General features: G+C 37.8%; 1 protein-coding gene across 7 annotated transcripts; it reads left to right on the top strand.

Moving 5' to 3' along the window:
• The first annotated feature begins 213 nt into the window (after window positions 1-213).
• Window positions 214-20,600, top strand: LOC127130565 (uncharacterized). Of its 7 annotated transcripts, none has more exons than XM_051059804.1 (6): window positions 214-374; window positions 1,929-2,013; window positions 18,006-18,300; window positions 18,484-18,600; window positions 18,695-19,622; window positions 19,995-20,600. In XM_051059804.1, exons 3-6 carry the CDS (start codon window positions 18,007-18,009, stop codon window positions 20,072-20,074), a joined length of 1,419 nt encoding a protein of 472 aa, XP_050915761.1. In that variant the 5' UTR covers window positions 214-374; window positions 1,929-2,013; window position 18,006; the 3' UTR covers window positions 20,075-20,600. The 7 variants fall into 7 exon arrangements, with proteins under 7 accessions (XP_050915761.1, XP_050915530.1, XP_050915615.1 ...); XM_051059855.1 differs by having other exon boundaries at window positions 333-496; XM_051059573.1 differs by having other exon boundaries at window positions 18,006-18,600.
• Window positions 20,601-22,006: the final 1,406 nt, after the last annotated feature.

Below are 22,006 nucleotides of genomic sequence, written 5' to 3'. Positions count from 1 at the left end.
TTAAAAAAACAATTATATTACATTTATATCTCTTAAAAAATCACCAAAATTCAGACGTAGAAGCTGAAGATTCAAAACTACTTTTTTTCATTAGTAGATGAAACCATTAAAATTAAATAAATATCTATTTAAAAAATATATCAAACTATTTATTAAAAAATGAATAATTAATAATAAAATCATATACTCCTGAGTTGTCGTTTAGTTCATTAAATTCATGCACGGTAATCGTCTTAGTTCATTAAATTCCCTTATTAGAGTTGTCGTTTTATTTTTCAAACCAAAAGGAACCGTCGTTCCGGAAAAGATATATATATATATACGAAAAAGCGGTGAATGAGCAAGTGGCGCCATTTCGCATTACCAACTTCTGAGTGAGTACTGATTTTTCAATTTCTCTCATTCTTCCTTTCTCTCATCGCGCGCTTTTGCGCATTTTTTTTTCTCGTTTTTCTCTCACATGAAGAGGATTAGAGATCCAACAATCGATTAAAAGGTTTCTGATTATTTTTGTCTTCCATTTCTACTTCAAATTTGTTGAATCTAATCTTAATTTGTAGGTTAAAAAATGTTTGTAATTGTAATGTTGAATAATTGATAACGAAATCTCATGAGAATCAGCATTTTAACTTTTAATTTTAACATGTTGTTTTGATATTTGTGCTGTCTAATATACTAGTATGAACTAAATTTACGTTTAATTAGGGTTTGAACTTACTTCCGAGGTTGATGATTCGTGAATTCACCGATTTAGTTACATTGCATCTCAGTGTAAAATTTAATGTGGTATGGAAGAGTTATAAATTACGTAGAAAGTGCATTTATAACTCCTGAAATAGGAATAGTCATGAAATTAACTAGCCCTATCCGATCAGAGACCTGTCGTCAGTGTATCGCAACGTTTCGCCGCTGTATTAGAATGATACAATATAGATACTAATTGGCGGTGTATCGGTACGTAGGATACGATACGATATAGATTTTAGAGTATCCGTGCTTCATTTGTTATAACTGAGAGTCTTAGCAATTTACATCCTAAGGCGACTTCCGTCTCAGTCTTCTGCTCTAGACATTGTTAGCTTCTGCAATTTTTTATGAGGATACATTTTAACCGCAAACTTAAATTTGATCTTGTCTGCTATTTTGTATGTAAAAGCTTGTTTTAGTGTGTTTGAAAAACTCAAATCGTTGGAAAAGCAGCTGGAGCTCCTCTTCAGCTGTTGATGAGTTATGCGTTTTTCGTCTTCGAAATCAATGATGACCCTTTTGTTTAAAATGCTCCATAGACAAAAACAGTTGCACAGAATATAATATAGATATAGTGATTGTATTTGATTCTCTTATAACTCTAACGAAAAATGTTAATTGTTGATCTTTATCAGAGAGAAAATGAGTTAACTTTGTTATGCATTTTTCATTCATGGTTTAACTATTTCTTGAGGTTTCATTCGCGAAAACAGTACTAAACTTGGAAACTAAGTTATTGTTGTCTGAAAACTCTGAATTATTTAGACAAGGCATTGAAGAGAATAAATAGTTAAAATCAAACAGGTTATTCTGTTCAAATTGTCTTCGGCTTGGCTGAAAATAATTGCTCACACTTAAACTGTATAGTAATGGATCAAATGGTGGCTTATTATGAGAACTTTTCTTGAAGCTTCTATAAAAGCTAAACCACCAATATTATACTGATAACTCACATCACTCATTAGAAATGCTTCTCTAATTCATGTGAGGATTCTAAAATCATTTGAGATTGAGACAGTAGCATAAATTAGTCTTTCTCTTTTATTTATAGGAACATAGTATTCATATTATTTTGGTATGAATTATATATTATCTTCTCTTTGCTCGTACGTAATTAGCGTTAGTCTTTCTCTCTCTACCATCTTTATTCATTTAACAACTGTATGTTGTTGAATTAACAGCTACTGTTTTAATTCCATACTCCAACTTCACCACCTTCGGAGTAGGACATTTGTTGTTGCTTTAGAGAGAGTACTCTTCAAGAAGGTATGTACCATTGTTCAATACAGCTGCTCCTTTCAGCCCATTTTGCATGTTTTGATCTGATATTGTTATCTCAATTTGAGGGTTTTTTATGTTTGTTACCAAATGTATGCATGTGTTCTGTTTGATGAAATTGTGAAATGTTATTCTTGTAGTATCAATTAAATATATGGTAAATGGTAATGGATTAAAGTGAGTGCACACTGAAATGTTAGTATTGAAAGAAACAAAATAAGGGTTGTGACAGTGGAGCAAAGTGCAACAAGTAATGCTACAGCATAGAGTTTGAATGCAAGCTTTTATTTTAACTGTTTGTGTGTAGGTCCTAATAAACTCCCCGTGTTAATTAATTAAGGCCCTTTTTTCAACCAACCTCACATGTGTCTGTTTGTGTTACTTAATTAAGGCCCCTCTTTTTCTATTATTCTATTGTGTTAAAGATGTCGACAATGTCAATTTACTTGGTTTTTCACATACATATGTTTCTCTCTCGCAAGGTAGTCAGAATTGAGATCCTATGCGGGATCGGAGAGGGCTCACAAGATCGTGAATTGGAATATTGTAACACGGATCGTAAGATCCTACCAATTTCACAAACTTATATATATATATATATATATATATATATATATCCTAATCCAACATTAACATGTTGAGTTACCTTAACTTACACTCAATCAATACCAACTTTTCGTTATTTAAGCCGACGTTGCAACAGGAGGGAGAGGAAGCTACATATCTCACACACGAATGAAAGTGGATATCATTTTGATGAAGATAATTAAACTTTGAGATTGTTTGAACCTTTCATAAGTTTAGCGTGTATGCATATGGAGTTCAAATGCATGTTGCTTCTTGTGGATCTTCTGATTGTTTTTCAAATCAGAACTAGATTTAAATCCCAAATTGCTCTTACAATAAAAAAAGTGATGTTTTAAATCAAATTGGCATATCTTTAAACTAAGTTAGAGATGTTGTGTTAATTACATCAATTACGTATGGTTAATTGACATATCTCTAAACTAAATTGCTCTTCATGCCTTAATTTTGAGCTATATATAACTGTTAATGGCAACTATTTAGAAAAGCATGTTATCAGTCAAAATTTGCAAAATATTGACGGTAAGATAATGGAATGCGTTGCCTTTTCATTAATCTGAATAGGGTATATATACAACAATGTGTAACGTATGTAATTATGATACAATCCTAATTATAGGAAATTATTTATGACTAATAATAATCAAATATTCTATTCTATCACACCCCCACAGTCGAAGCGGGAGGTTCACGGACGCTTAGACTGGTCCGAAAATCATCAAAGAGAATGCGAGGAAGTCCTTTGGTGAAGATGTCTGCAATCTGATGTCTGGATGGGACATGAAGGACGCGAGCCTGACCACGCGCGACCTTTTCCCGAACAAAATGAATGTCCATCTCAATATGCTTAGTGCGCTGATGCTGCACAGGATTACCAGATAGATAGATGGCACTAACATTGTCACAATACACCAAAGTGGCCTGAGGAATAGGAAAATGGAGTTCTAGGAGAAGATTGCGAATCCAACACGATTCTGAGACAACATTGACAACTCCCCTATATTCGGCTTCAGCACTAGAACGGGAGAGAGTAGGTTGTCTTTTTGAAGACCAAGAAATAAGGTTGTCCCCTAGAAAAACACAGTAACCAGATGTAGACCGTCTGGTGTCAGGACATCCACCCCAATCAGCGTCAGTGTAGGAGATCAGTTTTGTAATAGGAGATGGTGATAAATGTAATCCAAAATGTAAGGTGCCCTGAACATAGCGCAAAATGCGCTTAAGAGCAAGCATGTGTTCCGTGCGAGGGGCGTGCATATGAAGACAAACTTGCTGAACAGCATATGATATGTCAGGTCGAGTGAAGGTGAGATATTGTAGGGCCCCTGCAAGACTCCGATACATGGAGGGATCCTCATAAGGAGTGCCGGAGGAGGTGCTGAGTTTCTGTTTGGTGTCAACAGGAGTGGCTGACGGTTTACAAGACGCCATGCCAGCACGTGCAATGATATCTGAAGCATAAGTGCTTTGACTGAGAAACATACCTCCAGGATAACGAGATACTGCAATACCCAAAAAGTAACTCAGAGGACCCAGATCCTTCATTGCAAACTCAGATGCTAAGAGTGACATAATTGATTTGCAGAGGACCTGAGTGGAGGTAATGAGGATGATGTCGTCTACATACAACAAAATGTAGGCGATGTCTGAACCTTGTCGATATATGAAGAGAGAGTGATCTGATGTGCTATGACGAAAACCAATAGTGGCGACGTAGTCAGCAAAGCGTTGGTACCATGCCCTGGGCGCTTGCTTAAGACCATACAATGACTTCTTCAACCGACATACATAATCCGGATGACGGAGGTCGCGAAAACCCAATGGCTGATGCATGTAAACAGTCTCATGAAGATCACCATGTAAAAATGCATTCTGGACATCCAGTTGATGAATGGGCCATGATTTGGATAGAGCAATGCTGAGCACTGTTCGAATGGTAGCTGGTTTCACCACGGGGCTGAAAGTCTCATCACAATCCACACCTGCAATCTGTGACCTGCCATCACCTACAAGACGAGCCTTATAACGCTCAAAGGAGCCATCAGAATTCTTCTTATGTCTAAAAATCCACATACATCGAATAAGATTAGCATCACAAGGACGGGGAACTAAATCCCACGTCTTATTTCTAATAAGAGCATCAAATTCAGATTGCATTGCAGATTTCCAATTCGGGTCTGATAAGGCTAGTTTAGGATTTTTAGGTATGGGAGAGATGGTGTGGTCGGAGTGAGAGATTGATAAGTTAAATATTTTGCGGGGTTTAACAATGCCTTTCATGCTACGTGTGGTGATGGTTCGTGTAAGTGGAGGTGGATGTTGTTGAATTTGTGGTGATGTGGGAGAGTTTATTGGAGTCGGTGGGTTGGTCTGAGAGGTAGGAGATGATGATCGTTGGTTTATTGAGGGGAGTGGCTGGTCAATTTTGCTTGTGGGTGTTGATTGGTTATGTGCAATAGGTGGTGAAATTTGATTTTGCCACTGATGTATAAGGTAGGGGTGAAGGTCATCATCTAGGAATTGATAAGAGTGAGGTGAAGGGGAGTGTATCTTGGTGAAGGGAAATTGAGTTTCATCAAAGATAACATGCCTTGAAATTATTAATTTTCTATTAGACAAATCAAAACACTTGTAACCTCTATGATTCGGTGGATAACCCAAGAAGACACACGGAGTAGAGCGGGGTTGTAACTTATTGATGGTAGACGACGGGAATAATGGATAACATAGACAACCAAAGACTCGAAGGTGTGTGTATGTGGGATCACGACGATACAGAAGTTGTGTTGGTGACTGATTATGACGTGTTTTACAGGGAATAATATTTAACAAATAAGTTGCCATGAGGAGAGCATGATGCCAAAATGAGGGGGGGACATAAGAATGAGCTAGCATAGTGCGTATCATATTATTAATGGTTCTTATTTTACGTTCCGCTTTCCCATTTTGTGAGGATGTGTGTGGACAAGAGAAACGAAAAATTAGACCATGATCTGTGCAATACTTTTGAAAAGGCTCATTATTATATTCACCGCCATTGTCACATTGAAATGTTTTGACTTTTTTTGAAAATTGAGTTTGAATGAGTTGAGTAAGTGACTTGAACGTTTCAAACACATGGGATTTTCTGCTAATAGGAAAAGTCCACAAGAAGTTTGTAAAATCATCTAAGTATAATACATAATATTTATGACCAGCAGAGCTTAAAATTGGAGACGTCCATAAATCACTATATAAAATATCAAAAGGCATCAAGGTCGTAGTTTGAGAATCAAAAAATGGCAATTTAACCTGTTTGCCTAAAACACAAGAGTCACAAACAACATAGGAATTAAAAGGTTCACAACATATGAACTTATTTTTGCGAAGGGAATTTAAAACAGACACGCCAGGATGACCAAGACGACTATGCCAGAGACTGGAAGTGAGACCGGCAAAACTAGGAGAAGTGGTAACTGGATAAAGATCTCCACGACTGTCACATCTGAGAAGGGAGATCCCCGTCTGAAAGTCAGAGACAGTAAAACCAAAAGGGTCAAAGGAAACAGAAACATTGTTGTCAGTGGTGAGTCGTCTCACAGAAATTAAATTTTTAATAATTTTCGGGGCATGCAGGACATGTTTAAGGTGAAGTGGTTGGTGAGATGTGGTTATTTGTGTGTGTCCGGTGCCGTGAATTGGAATTTCATGGCCACTGCCAACAATAACTTTCTGATTTGAATTACTTATAGGAAAATAAGACGAGAGATTACCTTGTGATGCAGCTGTGTGAGATGTTGCGCCCGTATCCATGTACCACTGATTGTCAGGAGTGTGGAGTGACATTGTGTGCATTGCGGTCTCAATGTCTGTCGGTATCTGAGAGGAGGTAGAGGCTGCATACACCTGAGGACGTTGTCCTAGAATGCCTGGTTGCTTAGGAGGACCGGCAGGGCGTGCCCACTGAGAGGTGGGATATGGACACGGTGGCATAGCCCATGGTGGTGGAGTCCAACCCCATGGTTGCCAAGCTGGGTACTGTTGTTGCTGCTGCCAAGGAGGAGAGGACCATGATGGAGGAGTGTTGGGAGCTCCAGGCTGAGGACCACTGCGGTTATTGCGTCCCCCTCCGCGGCTCTGGTTGCCACGAGAACGAGAACGGTTGTTGGGGCGGCGGTTGCCACGCTGAGAGGTGTCTTCAATAGGTTTTGACTGAGTGGTGTGCATGGCAGCATGAGAGCCTGTGTTTGCCATCTTAGCCATACCGGCTTCTTCCAAAGTGAGCATTGAACGAGCCTGATAGAATGCAGGGAGAGGATTACTCTGGCGAATCAAGGTGGCAACACTACGGTAAGCTTCTGGGAGACCCGATATCAGCTGAAGGACAAGACGATGATTGTTGACAGGGGAGCCGACATTTCTCAATTGATCAGAAAGCATCTTAAGACGCTGACAGTAAGCAGAGACATTTGGAAAATCCTCCATACGAGTGTTAGAAAACTCTTGCTCAAGAGTGACAGCTCGAGCATTTTGATTGTCCTGAAAGATATCTTCTAAGCGATTCCAAGCTTCTACTGCAGTCGAGTTGGATTCCAGGATAGTGGTCAGCAAATCAGTAGAAATGGTGGAATAAATCCACTGGAGAACGGTGGCATCAAGAGTGGTCCATTGTTCATGCTCGGCATCGGTAGGGGCTGGAGGTGCTTTTTCCGTAGATGGAACAATGTGATGCAAGACTCGATGTGAGCGAGCATGAATTCGGAAAAGCTCGGCCCATGTTCCATACTGATCTTTTTCCATCTCAAGAATAATAGGAATGTGGTTCCTAATGTTGGAGACAGCAAGAGCGGGATGAAAATCATGTTTTGAAACACCGGTGGCAGCGACGGACTGCTCGGAAACATTGGCTACAGTGGGAGTTTTCTGAGTATTGTGGTCGCTATTGCTGTTTTCGGAATCAGACATGACTGCTTCTTGTTTCACAGTAACAATTCACGAGTAGAATACAACAACAGTGGACAACACGGACGCGCAGAGGAGAGAAATCACGGCGTTGTGGTGTGCTATCGTCGGAACAGAGATGTGAAACCCAAAAGAAAGGAGATCTGAATTGCGAACAGAGGCGAAGAACCAGAACAATCCGCGGATTCGGCGGTGGTTTTCGTGCACGGTGGTGCGACGGCGGCGGCGCGAACAGAAAAGAGGATGTGTTCGGCGGCGGCGGTATGTAGAGGACGAAGGTCCTGTGGCGGCGGCAGCGGCGGTATGTAGAGGACGAAGGTCCGGTGGCGGCGGCGGCGGCGGCTGCTTCACGAAGGAGAATGAGGAAGGCGGCGGCGGCTGCTTCACGAAGGAGAATGAGGAACGCTTCTGTTTTGTTTTTCTGATACCATGTAAGATAATGGAATGCGTTGCCTTTTCATTAATCTGAATAGGGTATATATACAACAATGTGTAACGTATGTAATTATGATACAATCCTAATTATAGGAAATTATTTATGACTAATAATAATCAAATATTCTATTCTATCATTGACATCAGTATTAAATAAGGAAATCAAAATCATGATAGAAGAGCTTTTAAGTCCACCAAGAAAACCATGAAGAGCTTAAACAATTCATCAAAAAAGTTTAAAAACAATTCATCTTACCAAGAATACTGCAACGGAAGAACAAATAAAAATGTTGAATCTACCGTTACAGTTCCTCCAAAAAGAGGACAGATCAAAACCAAGATAATGACACAGTTCGTCAAAACAGGAAAATCAAAGTTTATCAAAGAAAAGTCACATTTTCGGGATAGAGTTTTCTTCTTGGGTTGTTCTGTTTGGCTTTTTTCTGGACACCTTGTTTGTTGAATTTGATATAGAAATGATATGTTGTTTTTCTTCCTGCATCAAGACATGGGTGGGACTTTGATATCATGTGAACCTTGTTTTCCACTTTCCTGTAATGAGTGATTACACTAAACTAATTGACAGCTTTAGATTTGTGTTTGTGTAATTTCAAAATCTGATTGTACCTCTGAGTGCTTGTGATGATGATTAGGTTGATTTGTGACATGTAATTCTCAATGAGATGGAATTGTATTGAATGTTACATAGACTGAAATTTGAATCAAATGGAATTTTGGAGTGGTTAATTTTGGTGAATTATAGTTGAATCAAGAGTATTCGGTTTTTCTATTTGCACATTTTCAAGAACTGTTTCCCTACATAATTTACTCTTCATTTTATTGTCATAAAGAACTTTTCTTCGTTGTTGTGATCTATAGAATCTGGAGAATGTATTATCTTTTTATATAGCAACTTTTGTTTAGCTTAGTCATTATTATGGACAAGGTGGGTTTCTGTGGCTGAGGGAATGTGTTCATATCAGAGGAAAGTGTAGGTTAGTTAAAATAGCAAAATGTGACATCTGTAAGCTTGAGTGTACCAAAACCTGCAATAGCAGGTCAACTGTTTGCTTCCAAGTATAAAAGCATAAAAGCAAACCTTCATAAATTAGTTGTAACTGAAAAATATAAAGAGTGATTTCCAATTTTATTATTGAAGATAATAGGTAAAGTGCTGTAATGTTTTATTCCTCAGCCAAAGATTGATTTATACAGTGAGAATACAATCAATACACTTAATTCCTCGGCCAAAGACTGATTTATATAATGAGAATACCATCAATACACTTAATTCTCTCCTTAATAGAGAATAAAAGAAAATAAATGAAAATAAACGGAAACAATCAAACAGAGAAATAAATTATTTTCCAACACCTATTCAAGTTGGTGCATAGATATCTATCATGCTCAACTTGTCTATCAAATGCTCAAAGGTAGGTTTTGTCAAACTTTTGGTCAGGATATCTGCAGTTTGTCGACTTGAAGTCACGAAAGGTAGACATATGATTTCAACATCTAATTTATCCTTTATAAAGTCTCGATCAATCTCAATATGTTTGATTTTGTCATGTTGCATTGGATTATGGGCTATGCTAATAACAACTTTACTGTCAGAGTACAATTTCAATGGAAACTCAATTTTAATCTTAAATTCTTCTAGGATTCTAAGGATCCATAATCTTTCATAAATACCTTGAGACATAGCTCTAAACTCGATTTCTACACTACTTCTTGCTGTAACTCCTTGTTTCTTACTCCTCCATGTCACAAGATTACCCCAAACATATGTACAGTATCCAGAGGTTGATCTTCTATCTGTGACTGAACTTGCTCAATTAGCATTGGTGATGATAGGTACATTTCTTTCACTAGTCTTAAAAAATAATCCTTTTCCAGAATTTCCCTTCAAATATCATGGTATTCTATAGACTGCCTCAAGATTTTCCTCGAAAGGAGAATGAATAAACTGACTCATTGCACTAACTGAGAAAGCAATATCAAGTCGGATGTGTGACAAATAAATTAGCTTCTCAATCAATCTCTGATATCTTCCAGTATCAACAGGAACATTACATTCTCCCCAAAGTTTAGCATTAGGATCCATAGAGATATCTGCAAGATGACATCCACTCATTCCTGTTTCTTTTAATAAGTCTAGAATGTATTTCTGCTGTGAAATCACAATATCATTCTTTGACCGAGCAACCTCCATACCTAGAAAAAAAATATCTCATGAATCCCAAGTCCTTGATTTTAAAGCCTATTGTCAATTTCTCTTTTCCCCTTGCAATTTCCACTGTATCGTCTTCGATAAGGACATTATCATCAACATAGACAATCAGGACAACAACTTTTCCATCATGGGAGAACTTTGTGAACAAGGTGTGGTCTACCTGTCCTTAGATGTATCCTTGTTTCTTCATGGACCGAGGGAATTTTTCAAACCAAGCTCTGGGGGACTGCTTTAATCCATACAAAGACTTATTTAGTTTGCATATATTTGATCCAAATTTATTTTCAAATCCAGGAGGAATGTCGATATATATTTCTTCTTCTAGATCACCATTGAGAAATGCATTCTTAACATCTAACTGATGTAAGGGTCAATCTGGGTTAGCAACAAGAGATAAAAGAATTTTTACAGTGTTTAATTTTGCAACAGGAGCAAATGTCTCTGAGTAGTCTATACCATAGGTCTAAGTAAAGTCTTTAGCCACCAAACGAGTGTTGTACCTTTCAATTAACCCATAGGAATTATACTTCACAGTAAACACCCATTTGCATCCAATTATCTTCTTGCCATCTAGTAGTGACGTAACACTCCAAATTTTGTTCTTTTCAAGAGCTTTCATCTCCTCAAGTACAACTTTCCTCCACTTTGGAATTTTTAGAGCAACCTGTATACCTTTTGGAATTTCTACACTAGACAATTTTGAGGTGAAGGTAGACATAAATGAAGACAAATTTGAATATGATATAAAATTGGACATGGGGTGTTTAGTGCAAGATCTTACAGGTTTTCTAATGACAACAAAATCATCTATACCAGGATACAAGGTTGATCATTCTCCGGTTCAGATTCCTGGCAGTGTTGAGATGTGAATTCATCCATTCCTTTATGGTGTTTTTTAACAAATACCTTCCCTTTCCAAGTAATATTTCCTAATTCAAATTTGTTTTCTTTAAGTGACTCATTATTTTGTGGCATTTCAATTAGATCATCATTATCATCGTTTTCAGGATTTTCATTATTTTCTACAAGATAAAATGTAGGCTCGGATTCACAAGGTTCCTTACTCATAATAGGAGTAGGATCAGATAAAGAATCATGACCATTTTCTGTTGGTGCAGATGTAAAGGTCTCAGAATTGTGGTATAGGCAAAGATAAATTATTTAAAAAAACTCATGTCCTCAATTTGAAACGAGTCTTCCTTTATCTCCCTCTCCACAAGTAATTTGGTACTATATTCGAAAAAAGCAGAGCTCTAGCAACCTCCAGTAAATGATGCTTTGCAAACGATGATGCTTTGCAAACGCACATGCTTCACATTTAAACGAAGAAAAGTTCTTATTCTGAAATAACTTTGGAAACAAGTGTTTTAAGTAACGAAAACTAGGATGACCTAATCTTAAATGTCATACCATAATGTTGTCATCTTTATTATTCAAAACAGAAAAAGACTCAAAGCAAGAACTTATTGTTTTTGAAGGTAGTTGTGATGCAGATTGAATGTCAAAGTAGTAGAGTCCTCCACTCTCCTTAGCACTTCCAATCATCTTCTTCGAGTTCAAATAGTGAAAGACACAATGAGATCGAAAAAATTAGTTTGACAATTTATATCTTGAGCTAATTTACTGACAGACATTAAATTACACGATAAGTTTGGAACATGAAGGACATTTTTAAGAATTAACATTGTAGACAACACAACTGAATCTTTACCTGCAATAGCTGAAAAAGAGCCATCTACGATTTATATTTTTTGATTACCTGCACATGGACTATATGAAGAGAACAAAGTAGATTCACATGCCATGTGATCAAAGGCACCTGAATCTACTATCCAAATTTGACTGAGACTGACACTAAGAATTACCTTTTGTTGCTATAGAGCAAGAAAGGATTGGAGACTCGAGGAGTTTGTACAATCTATCTAGTTGTTTCGTAGTGAGTGGAAGCTGAGTCGGTGGAGATTGCTGTCCTTGATCAGAATTACTAGCCTGAAATGAACAACCACCTTTCTTCTTCCAGTTAGGAGGTTTGCCTTTGAGCTTCCAACAAGTTTCACGCGTATGTCATTTGCGCTTGCAGTGATCACACCAAGAAACTTTGTCTGACCTTTTTCCCTTGTCAAGGTTCCTAGTAGCCAAAGTTGAGCCTTTAGATTCAGAGCTTCGTGGCGTCTTGCCCATCGTAATTCCTTGTCGTGCCTCCTCCCTTCTTATTTTTGCAAAAGTTTCACGAGAGTTGGCAGTGATATTTTTTCTAAAACTCTATCTCTTACCTCATCAGGGTCTTTATTGAGCCCAACGAGAAAAATGAATACACGATCATTTTCTTGCCTATTGAGAAACAAAATGATGTCTTTTGTACACCTCCAATTGTCATCATAACAAAGATCCAACTCTTGCCACAAAGTCAACAACTTATTGTAATAAGCAGTTACACTCCCGTCACCTTGTTTTTGCATGTCATAACTTTGATTTTAAAGAAGTTTTGAATATCAGAGTATGTTTCCTTAACAGCTTCCCACACATCCTTTGCAGAAGGTAAAAACATGTAAGGCTTACCCATTCCAGTTTTTATAGAGCTTACCAGCCATGCAATAATCAAGGAGTTTTCAGACTTCCATTGTTTGTAACGAGGGTCTCCTGTTACCGGTTCAGGCTACTGCTCCTGTTAAGAAATCAAGTTTCCCTTTGCTACCCAATACCAAACGAACGGTTTGAGCCCATTCATTATAGTTATTCCCATTCATTTTATGAATATTGACCTTGAGGGAGTATGAGGAGCCCTCTTGATCATTGCCGCCATTACTGCCAATATTTGTGACCACCGATGTTTCATCTTGTATGCCATCTCCGCGGCCACCGCCGTTTTTGCGGCCGACGCCCGACTCAGGTTGTGGTTGTTCACCATAGTTGGATCTGGTGAAGGCCTGTGCTGGGGAAGACCACCTGTTATTGTTATTTGTCATAAGAGGCTAAACGGGTATGTGAAACGGGTAGAATAATTTTTTTTTACACTAAACCCCAACCCAGTGCTCTTGATACCATATTGAAGATAATAGGTGAAATGCTCTTATGTTTTATTCTTCCGCCAGTGGCTGATTTATATAGTGAAAATACAATCAATACACTTAATTCTCTCCTTAATGGATAATAAAAGAAAATAAATGAAAATAAACGGAAACAATCAAAAAGGGAAATAAGTTATTTTCCAACACCTATCATGGTATCAGATTGCTAGGTTCAACCTAGGTCAGATCCATGGTTGCGATACTGCCTCCACCACAATCGTCTCCTTCTTCTGCTCAGATCTCCACTGCTCTGCCGCCGGTGATCTCGAACTCTGCTGATGATTCTCATCGCCTTCAATTTTTGCTCAAGATTGTGCAGAAACTTGATGAAAAGAACTTTCATCTATGGCGCCAACCGGTCGAAACCTTACATTAATGCTCATAACATTGATTTAGTTGTTTGCACTCGGAATCCTCCTCATTTCTTGGATGATGATGCACGTAGTAGTGGAACTGTGAATTCAGAATATTCGCGTTGGCTTCAGAAGGATCAGACGCTTCTCTCATGGCTTCACTTAACACTTTCAAATGAGATTATATCACATGTGCTCGGTTGCTCCCATGTGCATCAACTCTGGGATCGCCTGTTCAATTACGTCAAGCGACAAACTCGTGCAAGAGCAAGACAACTTTGAGTTGAACTTCGTGCCATAACTCTTGATACTTAATCTGTTCAGGAATTTATGCTTAAAGTTCGTGCAATTGTTGATTCCTTAGCTTCAATTGGAGATCCAGCTCCTGCTTCTCACCATATAGATGTCATACTAAGGACTACCTCCTAATTTGCTCATGTTGTATATATGATTGAGAGTAACTTTGGTTTGATGGATTTGGATGAAGTTGAGATACTATTGTTGGCACATGAACTTCGCCTTGCAAAGTTCAAGAAGCAATCAACTCCAGACTTGGTTTCTCTCGTCCTCACGCATGTTGCACCAAATTCTGCCAACTCTGAGGAAGTTAGCCCAATCAACACTGATTCTTCACCATCTCAACCTCCTTCACACAACTAAGAGCGGGAAATCCATTGATTTTGCGTTAGTAGAGGCACATGTGGAAGTTGTTATCACTGAGGTAGAGGAGGACATTCTTGAAGTTCCTCACAATGCCAAGTTTGGCCACACTGCACTCAGTTGTTGGTACAGGATCAATCAAAATTATCAATCACCTGCATCAAATGGCAACTCTTACACTCCTTACCCATAACCTTATTCTAACAATAGCTATGGCGCTTTTCCTCCAAATGTGTGGACCAAACCTTCTCAACCTTTAAGGCAAGCTCCTTCCTTCACTAATCCTCCAAGTGCCTTTGTTGCAAATGCCACGCCTTCTACATCCTCATCCAGCTCCTAGTTTCTAGATTATGGAGCTTCTTTCCATGTTACAAATGATGCCAAAAATCTCCAGCAAATTACTCCTTTTGAAGGCCATGATCAGATCTACATAGGTAATGGGTAAGTTTTGCATATTCATTCCACTTGTTCTAACACTTTTCCCTCACCCGTTCACCCTCGCACACCTCTCACATTGCATAATCTCTAGCTAATCCCTTCCATAACCAAGAATCTCAGAAGTGTCAATTAGTTTTCATGTGACAATAATATATACTTTTTGTTCTCAGCTAATAAGTGTCTTGTCAAATCTCAGGTCTCTAATGCCACCTTGCTTGAAGAATTTGATGGGAGTGATGGGTCTCTATGAGTTTCCATCCATAGCTATTTCTAGTAATGATGACAAGCCTCACATGCTATCCTCTTCAGTTTGTCTGAATAAACCTGTTTCTAGTGTTAATTCTGTTTTTCTTAGCTCTAGTGCATCTAATGTGTGGCATCTCAGGTTAGTTCATCCCAACCCTCATGCCCTAAAACTTGTATTACATGATTGCAACATTTCCTTTAATAATAAAGATATCAATTTCTTTTGTTCAGCTTCTTGTATGGGTAAAGCCCATAGATTACATTCTACTGCATCTCAAACCATATACTCTCACCCTTTGAAACTCATATATAGTGACTTGTGGGTACTTTGTCCTAATACCTCCACCTTAGGATTCAAATACTATATGTCCTTTGTAGATGCCTTATCTAAGTTTACATGAATACATTTTCTCAAAACTAAAGCTGAAGTTATCACCTCACAATGGTGGAACTCCAACTTGGTGTCCCCGTCAAGGCTCTTCAGTCTGATTGGGGAGGAAAGTTTAGGCCCTTTACCAAGTTTTTAACTGACTCAGGTATGTCCATAGGGTTATTTGTCCTCACACTCATCAACAAAATTGTGTTATTGAGAGGACACATAGACACATAGTTTAAATGGGTCTCACACTCGTCAACAAAATTGTGTTATTGAGAGGACACATAGACACATAGTTTAAATGGGCCTCACACTCTTAAACCAAGCCACTTTACCTCTCACCTATTGGGATTATGCCTTATCTACAGCAGTCTATCTTATCAATAGATTGACCTCATCCTCCATTAACTTCCAAGTTCCTTACACTGTTCTGTTCAAAATTAAGCTTGACTACAAGTTTCTGAGAGTTTTTGATTGTGCTTGCTTTCCACTCCTAAGACTCTATAACTCTTATAAACTGGATTTTAGGTCACAAAAGTGTCTCTTCCTTGGTTATTCCACCCCTCACAAGGGATATAGATGTCTCGCATCAAATGTCAGATTATACATTGCTAAAGATGTTCCATTTAATGAGTCAAGGTTCCCCTACCAAGACCTATTTTCCAACCCTACTCCTTTTCCCTCTTCACCTATATTTGTCTCTCTTCCAGCTCTATATATAAATCCTTTCATGTCACCTCTTCTAACCCACTCAGATGTTCAATCTCCTGCCTCCAGACTTGAGCCATCCAACTCTCAAACCGTCTCATCTGACACTGGCAAGACTGTCTCCAATTCTATGGTCCAGTATCCTTTAGTGTTAGCCTCTTCAACTGAGTCTTCTCATGAGTCAGAATCCTCCTATGATCATCTTGTTCCATCAATACAACCTAGTGAGTCAAATCCTACTCAACTCTCAAATTCTGCTCAGTCTAGTAATACTTCCTTCACTCTATCGAGTGACAATCCTACCACGTCCTCAACATCCAGTCTATTATCTATTACACCCAAAGTTGTTCCTATCCCTCGCAGACCTATCAACTCTCACACCATGCAAACCAGGGCTAAATTTGGCTTTTCACAACCCAAACTTGAGCCTAGACTCTTACTTACTCACTCTGAACCTAAGACAGTCAAACAGGCTCTTGCTGACTTGCAATGGAAGGCAGCCATGCAAGCAGAGTATGATGCCCTAATCTACAACAACACATGGACTCTTGTTCCCTTACCCTCTCAAAGACAGACCATTGGTTTTAAATGGGTCTTTATGGTTAAGGAGAACTCTGACGGATCAGTAAATAGGTACAAGGACATACTTGTAGCCAAGGGGTTTCATCAAAGGCATGGCTTTGACTTCAATGAAACCTTTTCCCCTGTGGTCAAACCTATTACAATCAAAATTATTTTAACCATTGCCATCACTTACAAGTGGTCAATTCAACAGCTTGATGTCAACAATGCATTTTTTAATGGTCTTGTTGATGCGGAAGTGTACATGGAACAACCTAAAGGGTTTGAAAGCTCTAATCCATCCTTGGTGTGCAAGCTCAACAAGGCTGTCTATGGCCTCAAATAGGCTCTTAGACAATGGTTTGAGAGGCTCTAAGCTGCTCTACTTCAACTCAAATTTCAAGCTAGCAAATGTGATCCATCTCTTTTTACTTATTTCTCAAATGGCCACACCATATATCTTCTTGCATATGTAGATGATGTCATTCTCATAGGCAGCTCTCCATCTCTTCTACAGACCATCATCACCGAGCTTAATGTAGCCTTCTCTCGTAAACATCTTGGTAACCTAATCTATTTTCTAGGTATTGAAGTGAAACCTGCAGAACTAAATACTTTACTTCTGACACAATCTAAATACATAGACTAACATGCTTGAGGCTAGCCCTGTTCATACACCAATGCAGTCCACTTGTAAACTGACCAAGACAGGTTTTGCTGCCCTATCAGATCCCTACATGTACAGGTCTGTTGTGGGTGCTCTCCATTATGCTACTGTAACCAGGCCTGACATAGCATTCTCTGTGAACAAAGTTTGCCAGTTTATGGCTCACCCCCTTGAGTCACACGGGGTTGCAGTCAAGAGAATTCTGAGGTACCTCAAGGGCAACCATTGGCCATGGCCTCCATCTCTCTCCTCTTCCAACATACTGCCCTCCTTCTATTCAAGCTTTCTGTGATGCAGACTAAGCTTCTGATCCTGATGATAGGAGAAACACATTTGGTGCTACCATCTATTTTGACACAAATCTCTGGAGGTCCAAAACGCAGCCTGTTGTGGCCAGTCTCAAGACTGACATCTGTCAGCTTGAGTGTACCAAAACCTGCTATAGCAGGTCAACTGTTTTCCAAGTATAAAAGCAAAGAGTTGCTATCTTTGTAACCAACTTAATTCAGAAATCAAAGTCAGTTGTAACGGGAAAATGGAAAGAGTAATTTCCAATTCTATCAATTCAAAATAGTTTTGATATGGTGAGTGGAGTTTGCAGTAGTGGCTAAAGCGGGTGTACTTGGGTTTTAATTTTATAGTAGTATCTATTACTTAGTAAGCTGAAGGATTTTTATGGCAATTCTAATCTACACTTTTTTTTTGTTAGAATGAAAATGGACTCTAGAGTTTTCTGCAAAAAAAAGGTGTCTGGATTTTTTCCTGAGGATGGTGCCATCTTCATGTCAAATAGAAGTACCTTGAAAGAATGTTTTGAGAGAAGTTTGTTTGGGCTACCGGATACTTTTTCCGGTTTTGTTAAAAACGTCAAGGCAGGAATGATTTTGTTCCTTTTCGAATTTGAAGAAAGGAAACTTTATGGGGTTTTTAAAGCGATAACAGATGGTGGCATGAACATTGTTCCTCATGCATATGCTTCATCAGGAAAGCAGTACCCTTCACAGGTTGTAATCTTTATTTTCTTGTTATTCTTGCCTTTTTCCAACTCAAAATTCCCACAGATTTGGCACATTGGTTTTTTATTTTTACGTGTGGGTATATTTTGCTTCTCATGTTATTTTGATAAGTATTTATTTTTAGAATATTCTTATTTTTATGAGTTCATATATGTTTATGGTTTTAACCAGGTTAAATTCACCACAATCTTACATTGTGACCCTCTTTTTGAAGATGAATTTTGTGATGTAATTCGGGATAATTACTTCAGCACCTACAAATTCAATTTTGGTTTGTGTAAAGACCAGGTATTCTTTTTTTAAACTTTTGTTCGGGAATTATTGCACTGTTTTACTTTATCTATTCAATAAATCATTGTCACCTTCCTTGTTTTACTGGTAGATAGAAGGTCTTATGTGGCTTTTCAATTCAAGAAAACATGAAGTTCCACACTCTCTTCATCAGAAGAGAAAGAGAAAAAGAAAGTGGGATTTTCAGATTATAGAAAACGAACTAATGAAAGGGAGGTTTACCAACACTCAGAAAAGGAAGCTCGTGTCTAACGACGGAGCATCAGTAACTGATGAGCAAGAGGTGGAAAATCTTTCTTTGTCTCCCAGGTCTTGTGGAAACTGTAAAAGCATCCAATTCCATGATGATGCTTATGATCCTGAAAACCCTGGCTTTAATCATTCAGTAGGATCTGGGGCTCACTCTGCTGCTAGCTATGAATCACACGAGCTTCCTTCATTTCAAAATAAGAAAGGAAACCTCCCTATTCTTGAGGAAGAGACTGAAGATTTTATACCCTTGTGTTCAACAGACAATTCTGACCTTGAAGATGGAGAGCTTGATGATTTCAGCGAGTCTTCAGAAGAGAAACAGATAGGGTTAGATATGCTTGAGGGAAACGAAGTTTCTTATATCCCTGTACCACGATTTCTGATGAGTGATAAAGAATCTAACAGGTTATGTGACTCTTCACCCACTGGTGTAAGTAACTTACAGTCCAAAGATGAAACTGACACCCTTCCCTCAAAGGGTATGTATTCCGATAAAACCAAAAATAGAACCAGTGTGTTTTCAAGGTTAAATTTTTTGTCAAAGGGTATTACTTCAGAGAATCAGAATGATATCAATGGAAAGGACATCGCAAAGTATCACTATCGATATGGATATCAGAAAATGGAAGAGGTCGCTCAACAGATTGAAGATGGCAGAATGTATAAAAGAGCTAGTGTGTTTATGCGCTTGACCAGTGTTTCTGATACTGTTCCCCAAATCCATTCCATGACAGGACTGGACGACGGAACTAGATGGTGGAAGAAGGGTAGGTAGGAAAGTAAATTTTCAGAATGTAAATAAACGTTTGAAGAAAGTGTTTTTCTTTTGTGCTAATTACATGGAATGCTGGGTTCAGTATATAAACATGCAATAGTTCTCAATTTCAGTGAAAATGCCATTACTTTTTTAGGAAGGGTTGGAAATGAGTTTAGCTGGGTTAGGTTTCACTAACTCCTATTTTTTTCCCTTCTTTTTAAACTGTCATTGCTCAATCCAGGTCTTGTAATTGTTGACCTTCAAATCACAAATAGTATTGAACATGCATGCTCATTTAAATATATTAATGCTAAGCACAATAATCTAACAAGGTTTGGTATGTGAACTGTTGAGGAAATGCTGATGACCAGGTAATTTCTAGATGAAGAGATGAAAGGAGACAGCGGAGGGGACGTCGAAGCAATTGGTGGTTGGATATCTCCAAAGGACACCAACATTTAAGTGAGAAGTTGTTCAGTGAGGGTGAGGCTAATAGAATAAAAGTGTACATGGATTCTGGGTGCTCATGGCAGCTCAATCAAATACTTTTGGCGGAAAAGTTGTTAGTTCAGCAATCATCTCATGCGTTTATTGGGGCCAGGTGCAGCACGAAGTTTGATCCTAAATTTTAAGGTGTGTGTGGTTCCTGATTTGGGTTGCCCTTTTGAGTTTGGCCTCCAGGTATAACTTGGAACATCTGCACTTTGCATAAGTGCTAAAATGTAGAAATAATTGAGAAGAAAAACATCTCTCTAAATTGTATGATTCATTTTCCTTTAGATTTCAAATGATTTAGACAATAACCATTGAGCCTTGATTGTATGGGTGTTTAGAGGGAACGGTGAATAGTGAAAGCTCCATGATTGCTTAAGTTTCATGATTAGGTGATGGGTAAAATGTAGGGGTTACTGGTGTTAAAATCACCTATTGATGCAATTTTATTTTCTGGCCTGTTTTTTTTTTATTAGTTTTATTACTTAATTTATTATTTTTTATGTGGCTTTTTCCCTTCACACTGTCTCAATTTTTTCCACTTTCCATTAATGCATCTCACACTCTCAAACCAAATCTTCTCAATTGTTTTAAACATGAATCATATCTAAAAAAAACAATCTTTCTTTCACACCCACATCTCATATCCATTGTTCAACCACAAAGTTATCATCTTTTAACGGATTCTTCTCATACGCTTGAGTTTTCACCATTTTCACTCAAACTTATAAACCAAATTCTGAATGAAAGTGATAATGAATTTAGATTATATGACTACATATTTGTTTCTATCAAGCCCAGTAGTTCCTGGAAGAGACAGAGATTTTATGACTACGTATAAATCCATATCATTTTTCAAAAAGTGATTGATAGGAGTCTTTAACATTTTTTACTCCAAACACCGTGTTGTTTGTCTTATCTGAGTATTGGATTAATCTTCCTCTCACCGACACTTCCAACTTTTTTTGGGATATACCGCTCAGATTGGAGTAGAACTCCTTCATAATTTGAGTCTTATAGGAAAGAGGGTGTTTGTAAAATATTTTCTATTTCTGTCATGTTATGACGTGTCTGATCTCATCCGTAAGACCAATGCCCTCATCTTTCATGTAAAACTCAAATTTGATCATTATTTTTGAATTTTTGCTGAAATGTGTGAGCATCTCATAAGATATATGGAACAATCCCATTTTGATTGGGGATAGACTTTCAAATCTAAAAGTATGATTTTTTTTTTAATTGGAACTTTCCTTATTAAACCTAAAGTCCAAATCACTAGGATTCTTTCTCTTGAAAAACTTAAAAGATAAAACAAAAATCAAATTAATCACATGCAAATACAAAATTCAATTAATTTAATTCATATATAAATTAATTATAGGTATTGTTAACATAATTTAATTTTGTTTTGTTCACAACTAGAAAAAGATTTGTTGGAGTGGATTTGTACTTTCGTTGCGGTGGAGATGGACTTACATGCCAGGTTAACATGAGAGTGATAATGAATTTAGATATCTGAATGATATACTTTCTTTTGTATAAAATCCGGACAGTTAAAATCGTACGCGTGACAGGAGGTGCATTGTGCAAATGATTGTTTGATCCAATCAGACGATGATTGACGTGTCTAGAGAGAAAAATCGTCTGCTCTTTGTAGAAATAGAGACCACATACTCCATGTTTTTCTCTTAATGTAACTCTTAAGTCTTTTGTTATGAGTCTACAAAAAGAGACAACATACTCCATGCACTTTTTTCTTAATATATCTCTTGAGTCTTTTGTTATGAGTCTTACAAACGGTCCGAAGCTTATGTAATTATGTTAGAGTTAAGAAATTTTCAGAAAGTAGTTTATGACATGTATTTTAAATTTATTTTAATAAACCTACAAACTAATTTATGA

Source organism: Lathyrus oleraceus, chromosome 1 (assembly GCF_024323335.1).
Source record: "Lathyrus oleraceus cultivar Zhongwan6 chromosome 1, CAAS_Psat_ZW6_1.0, whole genome shotgun sequence".
Taxonomy (NCBI): domain Eukaryota; kingdom Viridiplantae; phylum Streptophyta; class Magnoliopsida; order Fabales; family Fabaceae; genus Lathyrus; species Lathyrus oleraceus.
This window is presented reverse-complemented; position numbering and strand designations above follow the sequence as displayed.

Excerpts from the sequence above, each read along its gene's own strand:
- LOC127130565 (XM_051059573.1), top strand. The coding sequence starts at position 18,007 with ATGAAAATGGACTCTAGAGTTTTCTGCAAAAAAAAGGTGTCTGGATTT. Across the intron at positions 18,601-18,694 it reads TTGGTTTGTGTAAAGACCAG|ATAGAAGGTCTTATGTGGCT; the intron begins GTATTCTTTTTT and ends TTTTACTGGTAG. Across the intron at positions 19,623-19,994 it reads AACTAGATGGTGGAAGAAGG|ATGAAGAGATGAAAGGAGAC; the intron begins GTAGGTAGGAAA and ends GGTAATTTCTAG.